The sequence below is a fragment of the Cheilinus undulatus genome, linkage group 6 (assembly GCF_018320785.1).
Source record: "Cheilinus undulatus linkage group 6, ASM1832078v1, whole genome shotgun sequence".
NCBI classification, from domain to species: Eukaryota; Metazoa; Chordata; class Actinopteri; order Labriformes; family Labridae; genus Cheilinus; species Cheilinus undulatus.
In genome coordinates this window covers 244,891-261,949 of record NC_054870.1, presented here as the reverse complement: position 1 = coordinate 261,949, position 17,059 = coordinate 244,891, and the positions used below count along the sequence as shown (strand labels likewise).

Here is a 17,059-nt window from a genome sequence, read left to right as displayed (position 1 = left end):
GTTTAGGGTAGTGGGTGAGGATGGAGGGTTTGGGGTAGTGGTTGAGGATGGTGGGTTTGGGGAAAAGGTCAAGGCGGGGTTTAGGGTAGTGGTTGAGGGATGGTGGGTTTAGGGTAGTGGTTGAGGGATGGTGGGTTTAGGGTAGTGGTTGAGGGATGGTGGGTTTAGGGTAGTGGTTGAGGGATGGTGGGTTTAGGTTAGTGGTTGAGGGATGGTGGGTTTAGGGTAGTGGTTGAGGGATGGAGGGTTTAGGGTAGTGGTTAAGGGATGGAGGGTTTGGGGTAGTGGCTTAGGGTTGGTGGGTTGGGGGATGTGGATTGGGGGGGGGTTTAGGGTAGTGGTTGATGGATGGTGGGTTTAGGGTATTGGTTGAGGGATGGTGGGTTTAGGGTAGTGGTTGAGGGATGGTGGGTTTAGGGTAGTGGTTGAGGGATGGTGGGTTTAGGTTAGTGGTTGAGGGATGGTGGGTTTAGGGTAATGGTTGAGGGATGGAGGGTTTAGGGTAGTGGGTGAGGGATGGAGGGTTTAGGGTAACGGTTGAGGGATGGTGGGTTTAGGGTAGTGGTTGAGGGATGGAGGGTTTAGGGTAGTGGGTGAGGGATGGAGGGTTTGGGGTAGTGGTTGAGGGGATGGTGGGTTTGGGGTAATGGTTAGGGCGGGGGTTTAGGGGAGAGAGTGAGGGATGGGGGGTTTAGGGTAGTGGTTGAGGGATGGAGGGTTTAGGGTAATGGGTGAGGGATGGTGGGTTTAGGGTAGTGGTTGAGGGATGGATGGTTAATGGTAGTGGTTGAGAGATAGTGGGTTTAGGGTAGTGGTTGAGGGATGGATGGTTCAGGGTAGAGGTTGAAAGATGGTGGGATAAGGGTAGTGGTTGAAAGATGGTGGGATTAGGGTAGTGGTTGAAAAATGGTGGGATTAGGGTAGTGGTTGAAAGATGGTGGGTTTAGGTTAGTGGTTGAGGGATGGTGGGTTTAGGGTAATGGTTGAGGGATGGAGGGTTTAGGGTAGTGGTTGAGGGATGGAGGGTTTAGGGTAGTGGTTGAGGGATGGAGGGTTTGGGGTAGTGGCTTAGGGTTGGTGGATTTTGGGTAGTGGTTTAGGGATGGAGGGTTTAGGGTAGTGGTTGAGGGATGGTGGGTTTGGGGTAATGGTTAAGGTGGGGGTTTAGGGTAGTGGTTGAGGGATGGTTGGTTTAGGGTAATGGTTGAGGGATGGAGGGTTTAGGGTAGTGGTTGAGGGATGGTGGGTTTAGGTTAGTGGTTGAGAGATGGTGGAATTAGGGTAATGGTTGAGGGATGGTGGGTTTAGGGTAGTGGTTGAGGGATGGAGGGTTTAGGGTAGTGGTTGACGGATGGTGGGTTTTGGGTAGTGGTTGAGGGATGGTGGGTTTAGGGTAGTGGTTGAGGGATGGAGGGTTTAGGGTAATGGTTGAGGGATGGTGGGTTTAGGTAAGTGGTTGAGGGATGGAGGGTTTCGGGTAGTGGTTGAGGGATGGTGGGTTTGGGGAAATGGTTAAGGCGGGGGTTTAGGGTAGTGGTTGAGGGATGGTGGGTTTAGGGTAATGGTTGAGGGATGGTGGGTTTAGGGTAGTGGTTGAGGGATGGTGGGTTTAGGTTAATGGTTGAGGGATGGTGGGTTCAGGGTAGTGGTTGAGGGATGGAGGGTTTAGGGTAACGGTTGAGGGATGGTGGGTTTAGGGTAATGGTTGAGGGATGGAGGGTTTAGGGTAGTGGGTGAGGGATCGAGGGTTTGGGGTAGTGGTTGAGGGATGGTGGGTTCAGGGTAGTGGTTGAGGGATGGAGGGTTTAGGGTAACGGTTGAGGGATGGTGGGTTTAGGGTAATGGTTGAGGGATGGAGGGTTTAGGGTAGTGGGTGAGGGATGGAGGGTTTGGGGTAGTGGTTGAGGGGATGGTGGGTTTGGGGTAATGGTTAAGGCGGGGGTTTAGGGTAGTGATTGAGGGATGGAGGGTTTAGGGTAGTGGTTGACGGATGGTGGGTTTGGGGTAGTGGTTGAGGGATGGTGGGTTTAGGGTAGTGGTTGAGGGATGGAGGGTTTAGGGTAGTGGTTGAGGGATGGAGGGTTTAGGGTAGTGGTTGAGGGATGGATGGTTCAGGGTAGAGGTTGAAAGATGGTGGGAATAGGGTAGTGGTTGAAAGATGGTGGGATTAGGGTAGTGGTTGAAAGATGGTGGGTTTAGGTTAGTGTTTGAGGGATGGTGGGTTTAGGGTAATGGTTGAGGGATGGAGGGTTTAGGGTAGTGGTTGAGGGATGGAGGGTTTAGGGTAGTGGTTGAGGGATGGAGGGTTTGGGGTAATGGCTTAGGGTTGGTGGATTTTGGGTAGTGGTTTAGGGATGGAGGGTTTCGGGTAGTGGTTGAGGGATGGAGGGTTTAGGGTAATGGTTAAGGGATGGAGGGTTTGGGGTAGTGGTTGTGGGATGGATGGTTTAGGTTAGTGGTTGAGGGATGGTGGGTTAAGGTTAGTGGTTGAAAGATGGTGGGTTTAGGGTAATGGTTGAGGGATGGTGGGTTTAGGGTAGTGGTTGAGGGATGGTGGGTTTAGGGTAGTGGTAGAGGGATGGAGGGTTTAGGTTAGTGGTTGAGGGATGGTGGGTTTAGGTTAATGGTTGAGGGATGGTGGGTTCAGGGTAGTGGTTGAGGGATGGAGGGTTTAGGGTAACGGTTGAGGGATGGAGGGTTTAGGGTAATGGTTGAGGGATGGAGGGTTTAGGGTAGTGGTTGAGGGATGGAGGGTTTGGGGTAGTGGTTGAGGGGATGGTGGGTTTGGGGTAATGGTTAAGGCGGGGGTTTAGGGTAGTGGTTGAGGGATGGAGGGTTTAGGGTAGTGGTTGACGGATGGTGGGTTTTGGGTAGTGGTTGAGGGATGGAGGGTTTAGGGTAATGGTTAAGGGATGGAGGGTTTGGGTTAGAGGTTGAGGGATGGTGGGTTAAGGTTAGTGGTTGAAAGATGGTGGGTTTAGGGTAATGGTTAAGGGATGGAGGGTTTGGGGTATTGGTTGAGGGATGAAGGGTTTAGGTTAGAGGTTGAGGGATGGTGGGTTAAGGTTAGTGGTTGAAAGATGGTGGGTTTAGGGTAATGGTTGAGGGATGGTGGGTTTAGGGTAGTGGTTGAGGGATGGTGGGTTTAGGGTAGTGGTTGAGGGATGGAGGGTTTAGGGTAATGGTTGAGGGATGGTGGGTTTAGGTAAGTGGTTGAGGGATGGTGGGTTTGGGGTAATGGTTAAGGCGGGGGTTTAGGGTAGTGGTTGAGGGATGGTGGGTTTAGGGTAGTAGTTGAGTGATGGTGGGTTTAGGGTAGTGGTTGAGGGATGGTGGGTTTAGGTTAGTGTTTGAGAGATGGTGGAATTAGGGTAATGGTTGAGGGATGGTGGGTTTAGGGTAGTGGTTGAGGGATGGAGGGTTTAGGGTAGTGGTTGAGGGATGGAGGGTTTAGGGTAGTGGTTGAGGGATGGAGGGTTTAAGGTAGTGGTTGAAAGATGGTGGGATTAGGGTAGTGGTTGAAATATGGTGGGATTAGGGTAGTGGTTGAAAGATGGTGGGTTTAGGTTAGTGGTTGAGGGATGGTGGGTTTAGGGTTATGGTTGAGGGATGTAGGGTTTAGGGTAGTGGTTAAGGGATGGAGGGTTTAGGGTAGTGGTTAAGGGATGGAGGGTTTGGGGTAGTGGCATAGGGTTGGTGGATTATGGGTAGTGGTTTAGGGATGGAGGGTTTCGGGTAGTGGTTGAGGGATGGAGGGTTTAGGGTAATGGTTAAGGGATGGAGGGTTTGGGGTAGTGGTTGAGGGATGGAGGGTTTAGGGTAGTGGTTGAGGGATGTTGGGTTTAGGGTTATGGTTAAGGGATGGAGGGCTTGGGGTAGTGGTTGAGGGATGGAGGGTTTAGGGTAATGGTTGAGGGATGGTGGGTTTAGGGTAATGGTTGAGGGATGGAGGGTTTAGGGTAGTGGTTGAGGGATGGAGGGTTTAGGGTAGTGGTTGAGGGATGGAGGGTTTAGGGTAATGGTTAAGGGATGGAGGGTTTGGGGTAGTGGTTGAGGGATGGAGGAATTAGGTTAGTGGTTGAGGGATGGTGGGTTAAGGTTAGTGGTTGAAAGATGGTGGATTTAGGGTAATGGTTGAGGGATGGTGGGTTTGGGGTACTGGTTGAGGGATGGTGGGTTTAGGGTAGTGGTTGAGGGATGGAGGGTTTAGGGTAGTGGTTGAGGGATGGTGGGTTTAGGGTAGTGGTTGAAAGATGGTGGGTTTAGGGTAGTGGTTGAGGGATGGTGGGTTTAGGTTAATGGTTGAGGGATGGTGGGTTCAGGGTAGTGGTTGAGGGATGGAGGGTTTAGGGTAACGGTTGAGGGATGGTGGGTTTAGGGTAATGGTTGAGGGATGGAGGGTTTAGGGTAGTGGGTGAGGGATGGAGGGTTTGGGGTAGTGGTTGAGGGATGGTGGGTTTGGGGAAAAGGTTAAGGCGGGGGTTTAGGGTAGTGGTTGAGGGATGGTGGGTTTAGGGTAATGGTTGAGGGATGGTGGGTTTAGGGTAGTGGTTGAGGGATGGTGGGTTTAGGGTAGTGGTTGAGGGATGGTGGGTTTAGGTTAGTGGTTGAGGGATGGTGGGTTTAGGTTAATGGTTGAGGGATGGAGGGTTTAGGGTAGTGGTTGAGGGATGGAGGGTTTCGGGTAGTGGTTGAGGGATGGTGGGTTTGGGGAAATGGTTAAGGCGGGGGTTTAGGGTAGTGGTTGAGGGATGGTGGGTTTAGGGTAATGGTTGAGGGATGGTGGGTTTAGGGTAGTGGTTGAGGGATGGTGGGTTTAGGGTAGTGGTTGAGGGATGGTGGGTTTAGGTTAGTGGTTGAGGGATGGTGGGTTTAAGTTAATGGTTGAGGGATGGTGGGTTCAGGGTAGTGGTTGAGGGATGGAGGGTTTAGGGTAACGGTTGAGGGATGGTGGGTTTAGGGTAATGGTTGAGGGATGGAGGGTTTAGGGTAGTGGTTGAGGGATGGAGGGTTTAGGGTAGTGGTTGAGGGATGGAGGGTTTAGGGTAGTGGTTGAGGGATGGATGGTTCAGGGTAGAGGTTGAAAGATGGTGGGATAAGGGTAGTGGTTGAAAGATGGTGGGATTAGGGTAGTGGTTGAAAAATGGTGGGATTAGGGTAGTGGTTGAAAGATGGTGGGTTTAGGTTAGTGGTTGAGGGATGGTGGGTTTAGGGTAATGGTTGAGGGATGGAGGGTTTAGGGTAGTGGTTGAGGGATGGAGGGTTTAGGGTAGTGGTTGAGGGATGGAGGGTTTGGGGTAGTGGCTTAGGGTTGGTGGATTTTGGGTAGTGGTTTAGGGATGGAGGGTTTCGGGTAGTGGTTGAGGGATGGTGGGTTTGGGGTAATGGTTAAGGTGGGGGTTTAGGGTAGTGGTTGAGGGATGGTTGGTTTAGGGTAATGGTTGAGGGATGGTGGGTTTTATGGTAGTGGTTGAGGGATGGTGGGTTTAGGTTAGTGGTTGAGAGATGGTGGAATTAGGGTAATGGTTGAGGGATGGTGGGTTTAGGGTAGTGGTTGAGGGATGGTGGGTTTAGGTTAATGGTTGAGGGATGGTGGGTTCAGGGTAGTGGTTGAGGGATGGAGGGTTTAGGTTAATGGTTGAGGGATGGTGGGTTCAGGGCAGTGGTTGAGGGATGGAGGGTTTAGGGTAACGGTTGAGGGATGGTGGGTTTACGGTAATGGTTGAGGGATGGAGGGTTTAGGGTAGTGGTTGAGGGATGGAGGGTTTGGGGTAGTGGTTGAGGGGATGGTGGGTTTGGGGTAATGGTTAAGGCGGGGGTTTAGGTTAGTGGTTGAGGGATGGAGGGTTTAGGGTAGTGGTTGACAGATGGTGGGTTTGGGGTAGTGGTTGAGGGATGGTGGGTTTAGGGTCGTGGTTGAGGGATGGAGGGTTTAGGGTAGTGGTTGAGGGATGGAGGGTTTAGGGTAGTGGTTGAGGGATGGAGGGTTTAGGGTAGAGGTTGAAAGATGGTGGGATTAGGGTAGTGGTTGAAACATGGTGGGATTAGATTAGTGGTTGAGGGATGGAGGGTTTAAGGTAGTGGTTGAGGGATGGTGGGTTTAGGGTAGTGGTTGAAAGATGGTGGGTTTAGGGTAGTGGTTGAGGGATGGAGGGTTTAGGGTAGTGGTTTAGGGATGGAGGATTTAGGGTAGTGGTTGAAAGATGGTGGGATTAGGGTAGTGGTTGAAAGATGGTGTGTTTAGGATAGTGGTTGAGGGATGGAGGGTTTAGGGTAATGGTTGAGGGATGGAGGGTTTAGGGTAGTGGTTGAGGGATGGTGGGTTTAGGGTAGTGGTTGAGGGATGTTGGGTTTAGGTTTATGGTTAAGGGATGGAGGGCTTGGGGTAGTCGTTGAGGGATGGAGGGTTTAGGGTAATGGTTGAGGGATGGTGGGTTTAGGGTAATGGTTGAGGGATGGAGGGTTTAGGGTAGTGGTTGAGGGATGGAGGGTTTCGGGTAGTGGTTGAGGGATGGAGGGTTTAGGGTAATGGTAAAGGGATGGAGGGTTTGGGGTAGTGGTTGAGGGATGGAGGGTTTAGGTTAGTGGTTGAGGGATGGTGGGTTAAGGTTAGTGGTTGAAATATGTTGGGTTTAGGGTAATGGTTGAGGGATGGTGGGTTTAGGCTAGTGGTTGTGGGATGGTGGGTTTAGGGTAGTGGTTGAGGGATGGAGGGTTTAGGGTAGTGGTTGAGGGATGGTGGGTTTAGGTTAGTGGTTGAAAGATGGTGGGTTGAGGGTAATGGTTGAGGTATGGTGGGTTTAGGGTAGTGGTTGAGGAATGGTGGGTTTAGGGTAGTGGTTGAAAGATGGTTGGTTGAGGGTAGTGGTTGAGGGATGGAGGGTTTAGGGTAGTGGTTGAGGGATGGAGGCTTTAGGGTAGTGGTTGAAAGATGGTGGGTTTAGGTTAGTGGTTGAGGGATGGTGGGATTAGGGTAGTGGTTGAAAGATGGTGGGTTTAGGTTAGTGGTTGAGGAATGGAGGGTTCAGGGTAGTGGCTTAGGGTTGGTGGATTTTGGGTAGTGGTTGAGGGATGGAGGGTTTGGGGTAGTGGCTTAGGGTTGGTGGATTTTGGGTAGTGTTTTAGGGATGGAGGGTTTCGGATAGTGGTTGAGGGATGGTGGGTTTAGGGTAATGGTTAAGGGATGGTGGGTTTAGGGTAATGGTTAAGGCGGGGGTTTAGGGTAGTGGTTGAGGGATGGTGGGTTTAGGGTAGTGGTTGAGGCATGGTGGGTTTGGGGTAGTGGTTTAGGGATGGTGGGATTAGTGTAGTGTTTTAGGGATGGAGGGTTTCGGATAGTGGTTGAGGGATGGTGGGTTTAGGGTAATGGTTAAGGGATGGTGGGTTTAGGGTAATGGTTAAGGCGGGGGTTTAGGGTAGTGGTTGAGGGATGGTGGGTTTAGGGTAGTGGTTGAGGCATGGTGGGTTTGGGGTAGTGGTTGAGGGATGGTGGGTTTAGGGTAATGGTTGAGGGATGGAGGGTTTAGGGTAGTGGTTGAGGGATGGTGGGTTTAGGGTAGTGGTTGAGGGATGGTGGGTTTGGGGTCGTGGTTGAGGGATGGAGGGTTTAGGGTAGTGGTTGAGGGATGGAGGGTTTAGGGTAGTGGTTGAGGGATGGTGGGTTTAGGGTAATGGTTGAGGGATGGTGGGTTTGGGGTAGTGGTTCAGGGATGGTGGATTTGGGGTAATTGTTGAGAGTTCTAGTCCGGACCACAGTACTGGACCACAGTTGCAATAGAAGACGGTGGCCTGGTCTAATTATTGTTGTACTTTCCCTGGATGGTCAGGTGTGTGTGTGCCGCCATGGTACCAGGATGCTCTACCGGAATAAGGTAGTGCGATGCTGTGGACAACCCTTTTGTGGATGTTAGTTTGACACTTACCAACGACCTTAGCATTGTTGCAGACCATGTACCCCTTTTCATGGGAATGGTTTTCCCTGATTGCTGTGGCCTCTTCTTGCAGGATAATGTGGAACACCACAACCCAAAAATGGTTCAGGAATGGTTTGAGGAGCACAGCAACAGAGGTCTCTCTGTGGGATGTGCTCTACAAACAAGTCCAATCCAAGCAGGCTCCACCTCATAACTTACAGGACTCAGAGAATCTGAGGCAAACATTGTGGTGCCAGATACCACAGCACACCTTGCAGAAACCCACCTTTTTCATCCAGGCCAGGGCCTTAGAAGTGCTACAGTTACCAGTCTTTGGGGTCAAACATGCTTGAGCATAATATGGACTGTCTTATGTGAGTGGGCCCTTTAAGAACCTGGTCAAAACCAGGAAACTCAAGTCCATGGAAATATATTCACTGTCAGGATGTTGCTTTAACTGTGTCTGTTTTTCATTTTAATGTTAAAAAAAGAAATTGAGCTCATGTTGTTCTCATCATGTTTGCACACTGGCACAGAAATCTTTCATTACTAAATCATTATTTTTTTGGAACAGGTTTGATTTTATGTGAAATTTCACACCAGTCCAAGTCATTTAAATGGGTGATTGATGATCAAAACTGCCTGCTGAATCCTCCTCGCTTGCTCACCGCCACCTGACCCCTCCTCCTTCTCTCTCTCTCTCACTCTCTCTCTCTGACACCTGACTTTAAACTCGGTAGTTTGCTGGTGTATTATGTGGATATCAGCCATGGAGATATGACAGATGAAGGCTGAAGTCTGTAGCCTACTCTCAGGTCAGAGCAGAGGCTGAAGTAAAAAGTTGTTCTCCATCTCTCTAACTCAGCTCAGTGCTATGGTGCATGAGTGTGTGCTGTATGAAGCTCTCTGTCAGGATGGACCCAGCAGCATTTTAAAGGAGTGACAGAGACAGGCTCACAGTACCAAACTATTTGCCACATTCTACGATTTTTCGTAGTGAAGGCGAAATGAAAACACGTCGGACTCAGTGTGGAAGGTCTGAGTGATCCAGTGTGTGAAGACTTTTAATCGTTCATGTCATATATTAACCTTGGCCTCATTTCTTCAGCCTTTTTCTGATTTTCCCACAGAACCCTGACGTGTTTGTTTCAGAGCCTATTTTCATTCTGCACATATGTTTTATCAGGAGGAAATATGGATGTATCCTGCTGTAGTTGTTAGTGTGTGCATACGCATGAGCAGAGATCAGATCTGTGCAAACATGCTCTTCATGAATGAGGCTCTGTGTTTCAGCCTGCTGTGTCCTGAGAAAACTGTTATTACACCGTCCAGCTGGCAACAGAGCTCGTCTGAGAGAGAAAGAGAAACAGATTTGGACTGGATTACACCTCTGGGCCTGGGCTCTGTGGCTCAACCACTTTCTTATTTCCAGGATTTTGCCAACTTATTATTTAGGAAGCAAACAGCTTTTTCCACTTTGGTGCTAATCTATTCAAGTAAGTTGAGGGAAAGACAGCTGCAGGAGTTCCCCGTGTTTCTGTGTTTAAAGGATCTCACAGCTTCCAGCTCCTTCACTCTCTGACCTTTTAAACAAATTCACTCCCAGAAGACAAAAGTTACAGTATTTTCACTTTTTAAAATGTAATAGAAGTGTTAAACTGGGGGTTTAAGGAACATATCTAGAGTGTCTGGCAGGAAGTTCTCCTGTCATGGTTGGAGCTGTCAGCTGGTCAGGTAGGGAAACACAAAACTACAGATCAGTCAGTGACTGATGGATACACCATATAAACTCTTCTGTGCTTCCCCGTGAGTTTGTGTCTGTAGTCAGTGTTTGTAGATTTCTTTTTAGACCTGACAGAAAACGCTGCCACATGTGTTCCTGCGTGGCTATGATGAAAAACGACTGCAGGGCTGTGCTGTGATTTAAGACAGCCGCTGCCGGGCTGTTGGCGCTCGCTGCGTTTACATGCAGTCTGAAAACCTTGAGTTATGGTGTCAGTCTGGCTCAAACTGGGCTTTTATAATGCATGTTAGTCCAAGACCAGATTAACTGCACACCCATGATTTACTCAGGGACGTACAGACCTCAGCCAGAGCCAAACTGGACTGTGGATTAGTTACACTTCATGTTTGCCATCAGACAGATCCTCCAAGATGAAATTCTTGATCCTCAGGGAACGAACGGACCAATCAGCGCCATTTGAAGAGAACAAGGCCGTAGCTACTAGCGTGGTTCGGCTGAAGTGATGGCAAGCTGGTAAACAATGGTGACTGCTAAGATTGGGCGACATTTATTTTCCATCAAACCCTCCTGCAGTGGGACCAGGGTACATAGTATCACAGGTTTACAGAAACCACTTGTTGGCGTGCACGAGCACAGTGAGCAGAGCGCATGCCTCCAACGGCGTTTAATGAAATCCTTCATCAGAATACTTCTGACTAGGGATGCACCGAAATGAAAATTCTTGGCCGAAACCGAAAACCGAAACACCGAAAGAAATGATTATGCCAGTTATTAGTACCATTGCATTTATGGCTATGACTGTGTCCTAACCTCACTAAAACCAATTGCAATTGCAAAAATTAATATTAAAGCTTCAACGAATAAATCAATTACAAAATATGTAAATATTTATTAAGCACTTCATTCCAACAATACACAATATAAAATAAAATAAAATAAAAAATAAAATGTTTAACTTTGACCGCTCTCATGTATACAGTAAATCAGTGGTTCTCAAACTTTTATCAACCATGAACCCCCTGTGAAGTATTTTTTTCTGCCAGGTACCCCCTAAACAGCGCCAAGCTTTTGGCCAAAAAGGAAGACATTAAAGAGTGCTGTGACAGCCGTCTGATTTATCAAACTTTGTAACTGATAAACACTTTCAAATGACAAATATTAGATTTTCTTTCATACATTTTAAATGTTAAAAATGCATGACTAAAGTCATGGCACATCTTCTCATCTCTAAATGTGGGAATTCAAATTAATGTAGCTGTTGGGAACAGTGACTGGAAAGGCTTTAAACCCAGAAGTGTGCAAAACTGATTGGCTGCAGCGGTCTCTCTGGAACAATATATATAAAACATAGAGTTAGAAAGAACCAAAAACCTGTAAATATGAACAAATTATAAAAAAGACTTCTCTCTTCTCAAACTGAAATCAGGAACTTAGTTATAGATCAGCATCTCTTCACAAAAATAAATCATAAACCTTTTTATGAATGGAGTGGTTGTGAATACAGTGATTGACAGGCATGCTCCAGTGTGGATCAAACCATTCTCTGCCAAGGGGGAGACTCAGGATGTTTTAGGGTGATTAAATTTAAGAGCCTACAAAATATTAACTCCAGTTTATAAACTTAAGGTCCTTACACTCTACATGCAATTTTTCATGCAAATTATTTACACAAAATATTTACATTTAGAACCTGTAGTGAGTCAAAGCAAGCTTCCACACCTGCAACATCATTTCACAGCGCGACATTGCTGCGGATATTTAAGTAGCGCATTTGCACTCATATGGACATGTGGGGCTGCCTGCTGCCTATCTCCCTCTCTACCAGGCTAAAAAAAAGAGGCAAAAACACAAGAACTGATACAGACAGATATGAGGGGATATCAAACATCAGGTGGTGTTGGAGAGGACGACGTTTTTGTTCCTCTGTCTGCCTTAAAAATCGGCACCACCACCACCATGTGCGCTCGTTGGAGCAAAACTCACACAGCTTGAGCTGTTTCTAAACTACCGGGACTTTAGTGAAATATTTACAGTCTCCTCTGACCTCAGACATGCTACTTATAAGATCAACCAGCTAAATGACTCCTCTGACCAGTCTGGAACACAAACAGGTGAGCCAGTCTGTGTGCTGTGGAGAGAGATAACTCCTCTCACCGCGAGCCTCAGCTGTGCGATATTATAACTCTGACTGATCATATTTGACATAGAATGAATGAAAAGTCAGTCCTTTTACAAACTTGGCTGGCACAGTGAATGAAACCGTGAGACAAAACGGCACTGACAGCCTGGCTGTGCGTAAAAGCGCCGCGTTACGCACAGAGTGAAGGACAGACAGGGACAAACCTGCTTTTATCTTCCACTCCAGTAAATATCAGTGTTTATCAGAGGACAGAGAAAACACACCGCAGACGTTCGCAGCACGAATGTGATTTTAGAATGTATGTAATATACTCGCAAAATCGTGTCGCTCCTGACATGCAAAGAAAGGCGCTATTTTTCTTAAAAAGTCTGCATGTATTTTAAAATCTCGCGTACCCCCCTGGAGTGCCTTCACGTACGCGTACCCCTATTTGAGAACCGCTGATCCAAGCACGTGCTGGCCGTGGTTTTTGCTTGCGTCATCACAACGTCGTGTTTCGGCCTTGTTGTTTCGGTGATAAAAGTCTTTGGCCGAAAACCAAAAATGCACTTTCGGGCCATTTTTGGCCAAAAATTTTTGGGGGCTGAATTTTCGGGGCATCCCTACTTCTGACCTAAACACAAAGTTCCTGAAGCACGGTCTAGAGCAGCGCTGGGAGGGATTGTTCTTACTGAGAAACATCAGGACAGAGGAGCTAACAAAGTTTCTCTCCCATCCCATCGACATGCAAAGTGGTCTAGCAGTGGGTCAGGTCACAGGTGTTCTGCACACGCTCCATAGCGTGAGGCCCATTAGTACCAGAAGGGAAATGTAGAATATGAAGTTCAGAGAGCTGTGATATTCACTTTTACATAGACCAGTGTTTTCAGACATCTCTACCTGTATCTGATCCAGACCCAGCCCTGGTCTAAATCCACATCGATTATAACAGTTTAAAAAACTCAGAGAAAAGAGAATCACAATAAAAAAAACACAAATCACAGGTTTTTCTTACCAAAAGATCATTGAATGAACTATTTACTGTGTTTTATCATGACTTTAGGAAACGTTGGGAATCTCATTTTAACAGCACCATAGCAGAGAGAGCCAGGACCCTCCCTTAGATCTTTGGGCCCCCCAGAGGCTCCTGATCCCGAGCTGGAAACCAGTGGCATAGACAAACATTCTGCCAGTAAATGGATTCTCCCCATTGGGAATGAATGGTAGCTTTCAAAGTGATGTTATCAGGTGAATAATTTCAAATAATTTTTGGCACAGATCCTAATTTTGTAGCCCCCTAGTCTTCAGGTGAGAAAACACCAGAACAGTCACCATGGAGCATTATGTATTCAAAAGGAACGGTTTGGTTGGACTGACAGCTGGTGAACAGCGGCTGCTGCCAGTGAAGCTCAGCTTGGATGTAGCTATAGAGGCAGTTTTTATCAGAGAGAATTTCTCTATTAAAAGAAGAACAAAGGAACACTAAAGGATGTTTTTGTCCCATGACTGGCTCTGCTCTGAGTTTTATTGGCCAACTGGCTCCACTGCTAGTGAACCACAAAGCCTGCCTGTTGAGCTTACACTAGTCTATACACTGGAGCTGTGCATGCCCACTTCACCTTCGTGTCTTTTTGCTCAAATCACCTTTCCAGAATGTTCTGAATTGTTCTGCCCTTCCCAAGTACCTCACTAGGGGGGTGTCCAGATAGATGGCAAACCTAGCACATGCAGTGGGCGTATGCACCAGTCTGGGCTGTCAGGTTATCACCGGCTGGGTGTTTAGTTGTTTAACCAGCTAACTGTGAGCATGTCAAACCTTTACCACCAGACTCTGGGACGTTAATGATGGTAATGTAGCACATGGAGGGTTAGATCCTGGTCCAGGGCCCCTTGGTTGGTTTGTAGTAGTAGAGCACATGTTTGAAAGCGTCTAGTCATGGATCTCCTGTCCAATCAGTGAAGTCCAACCTTCACCAAACTCCTCTGAGCTCAGTTACAGGATGGAATGAAATGGTTGTCACCCTCAGAGACTGTGGGAGGAGCTGGTATCTCAGGAAAGAGCTCTCAGTAGAATAGCTTCTCATTCACGTCACCTGTCCCGACCACCTGAGGCTGACCCTGAGCACTGAGGGGATTACATGGACCATCTGGCCCCTGAAACACCTCTGGATCCTGCAGGAAGGGCTGTAATACATGACTCTGTGTCTGGGATACCTTGCTTGGCCTCCTGCCAGAGAGACCCATACCCCGATAAGGAGAGGAAAGTGGATCCTGACGGGGCTCTGGGGAAGATGATTTCAGGCCATCTGTTAGTCTGCTGAACACTTTAGTCTGCAGGATGCAGGAGACAGGTTTGGAAAAGTTAGACAGGACTGTGGGTTCAGGTTTGGGTCAAAGTTTAGCTCTGATGTTTATGAGAAGGTTCAGTAAACTCTCAGGTCCCTTCAGTTACTGCAGACGTCAGAGCTGTGCTGTTAACCACGTTTGAATCCGTTTGAAGCCGTACTTTTAGATGTACTGAAGCCGACACTCTGGGGTTTAGTTACCCTTTAAGACTTGCAGTGTCCAGCCATCAGGGTCCCGTATCAGCTGAGCCCCTAAAGACATGCAGTTTGTGCAGAGAGACTTCTTTTGTTTATACAGGCACAGGAAACACTGCACAGCCACCAACAGGGACATTCCTCTGGTTCTCAGGCTTCCAGTCTGTGCTTTTCCTCCCCCAGCCTCATGTTTCAGAGGAGGATTGTCTAAATGTGGCAAACATTGCTCTGTATATTCTCTGTACATTTCTACAATTTGTAGTTTAGCCCTCATAGTGGCAGCTGTTCACTTTTAAACTGTTCATTTGTTCACCCCGGGGCTTTTATTCCCTCATTTACAGAGGAGGACAGTGATGGAGCTGTCAACAGAGATGAAGAGAGGGGAGCCACATGCAGGAAAGGAGCCCCAGGACAGTTATGAACCCGGCCCACCTGAGCGCACGGGACATGCCCCAACTGCTAGGCCGTCTGCACCCCTTTAACTGTTCCTCAATAAAAGAAACAAGCAGAGGAAGCCAAGTTTCTGTATTTCAGGGGGACAGTTTGGTGTTGTATTTTAGGGGTGAGCACAGAATCAGGATACTTTGAGCTGTGATATATCAGGGATGCATGATATCGCATTTTTGCTGATATCCGATATTTTAAAACTCATTTTGGTCGATACTGATGTATTTAAACACCAATTCCATCCTGTACTACAATATATATGTATATTTAAATATTGGTCATCTGTTTTCTTGTAACATTGGATTTTCATCAGAAATGAAGGATCTGTTATTTATTTCAAATACAGCCTTACACTAATGACAAACTTAGAGTAATGTCTTTGGGTCACATGTGCATTACATGCTACATGTATGTTTAACAGCACAGCCAAAGTCATCTGCATCTTTGAGGGTAATAAACAGCAGCAGAATAACCTGCTGACCCTGAGCTTATACACAGAGAAATAGCTTCTACACTGGGACTGATTCTCCTGATTATTCAGCCAGACTACAGGATGGCTCCCTGACATTCTCCTGACAAAGAGCTTTAAATAACAACAATCACACAGATTCTTCAATGCTAAAAATCTAGCTATAGTTCAGAGCTTAAATATGATTTTAAATGTTTGAGACCCAAGATGAGGAACAGAAATCAAACTTCAGCTGAAGTAGTTCTCCTGATTCTGCTTTAAACAGCACAAACTAACTGAGCAGCCAAGTTTAAAGGGCATTTCACTGTAAACGGCTGCATAACCGTGACGCCCACATCTCTAATACAGGAGACAGGACCCCTGCAGAGTGGGCGCCGTGCAGGGTGAGGGTTAGACTGCACACAGAAGTCTGTCGTTGCTTTTGTCATGTTTCACTGTCACGCAGGACGGCATGCACGTTCGTTTTCTCTATTTTCCAGATCCCAAACATGCTATCAAAGCAGCTGCAGAGTGAGCACTCCTGTGAGTGTAGGACAGGCTTTTTAAGAGTGAATCCTCATCTATCCACTGAGGCAGTGAGGCCTCAGATCCCACCACACTGAAAGGCTGATTATCAAGAGCTCTAAAGTCACTGATTTTCCTGATCAGCTCCTTACCGTTGGCCGGTCGCTGCTGGGTTTTTAGCTTCGTCTAATGACTGAAGTCGAGGCTGCTGACCAGTTTTCCCTGGCATGAAGTTTTGTCATTCTTTGTCATAGAAAGTCCTTGTAGTCATCAGGGTGACGGTTTTTAGACGCTAAATTAAACTGCTGGTGTTAAAGGCGTGTTGTCGAGTCCTCCTCCATCACATTTACTTTACACCGAGCCATCAGCTTCTCTGCTGTCTTGTCCCCACACCTCAAACTTCTCCCACACAGCCAACACGTCCGGCGTCATCACGTGCGCTTATTTATGACGTCACGTTATCGGCCGTACAGATCGGTGTAAATTTTACTCTCGGCCGATACAGATGTACTGCTGATAATCCCTATATATCGTATCTTCTTCTAAGTGTAGATTTTTTCAGATGAATTGCTAATACGAACTGAAGTCTATGATACTGGATAAATAATGTCAGTTACTTTTCCATCCACTTGATGGTGCTGTTGTGCCCTTTGTCCAGTGAGGTCGCCAGAAGTGACACCGTACAGCAGGAGGAAGTTAGTACAACCAATATGGCGGCACCAGGGAGAGGACATCAGGAATGCAGGCAGGGCACAAACAGCACGGACATGAGCCATGAGGTTTACAAGGAGTGCTGCATGGAGATAAAATACTAAATAAGATAAATAAAAATGAACTAAACCCCAGCAGAGGCCCAGTCCTGAGTCTGGGTCTAGCCTGAGGGCCGAACTGCGTCTAAATTTGCCGTAAACTGTCAACCTCATCTTCACCGCTGAAGGACTATAAAATGTAAAATTAAAAAGAGTCAGAAGTTAAAATCATGATTTCTAACAGTACAAGTACTAAATAAAATACAAAATCATGAGTGTCAAAGGTCAAAATATGAGATGAATTCACAATTATGAGTTTGAAATATCAAAATATCATATAAAATTGTAAAATCATGAGTTTAAAAGGTCAAAATATGAGATAAAAGTTTTTAAAAATCACGAGTTTAAAGGCCAATTTTTGAGATAAAATACAATAAACAGTTTAAAAGGTCAAGATATGAGAAAAACACCCCCCCCATCCCATGAGTTAAAAAAATAAAAATAAAATAAAATCTATAAATAAATAAATAAATAGGTAAGATAATGATAGTAATAATGAAAAAAACACACACAA

The 17,059-nt window shown here is 47.0% G+C and overlaps 1 protein-coding gene across 1 annotated transcript in view; it reads left to right on the top strand.

Annotated features, from left to right (window-relative positions):
• Window positions 1–15,035, top strand: part of ltbp1 (latent transforming growth factor beta binding protein 1) — a 53,108-nt gene extending 38,073 nt beyond the window's left edge. The window contains exon 3 of the mRNA XM_041789012.1: window positions 14,658–15,035. Coding sequence (XP_041644946.1) covers window positions 14,658–14,737 — 80 coding nt within the window. The 3' untranslated portion in view covers window positions 14,738–15,035. The remainder of the gene's footprint in view (window positions 1–14,657) is intronic.
• The last annotated feature ends 2,024 nt before the right edge of the window (window positions 15,036–17,059 follow it).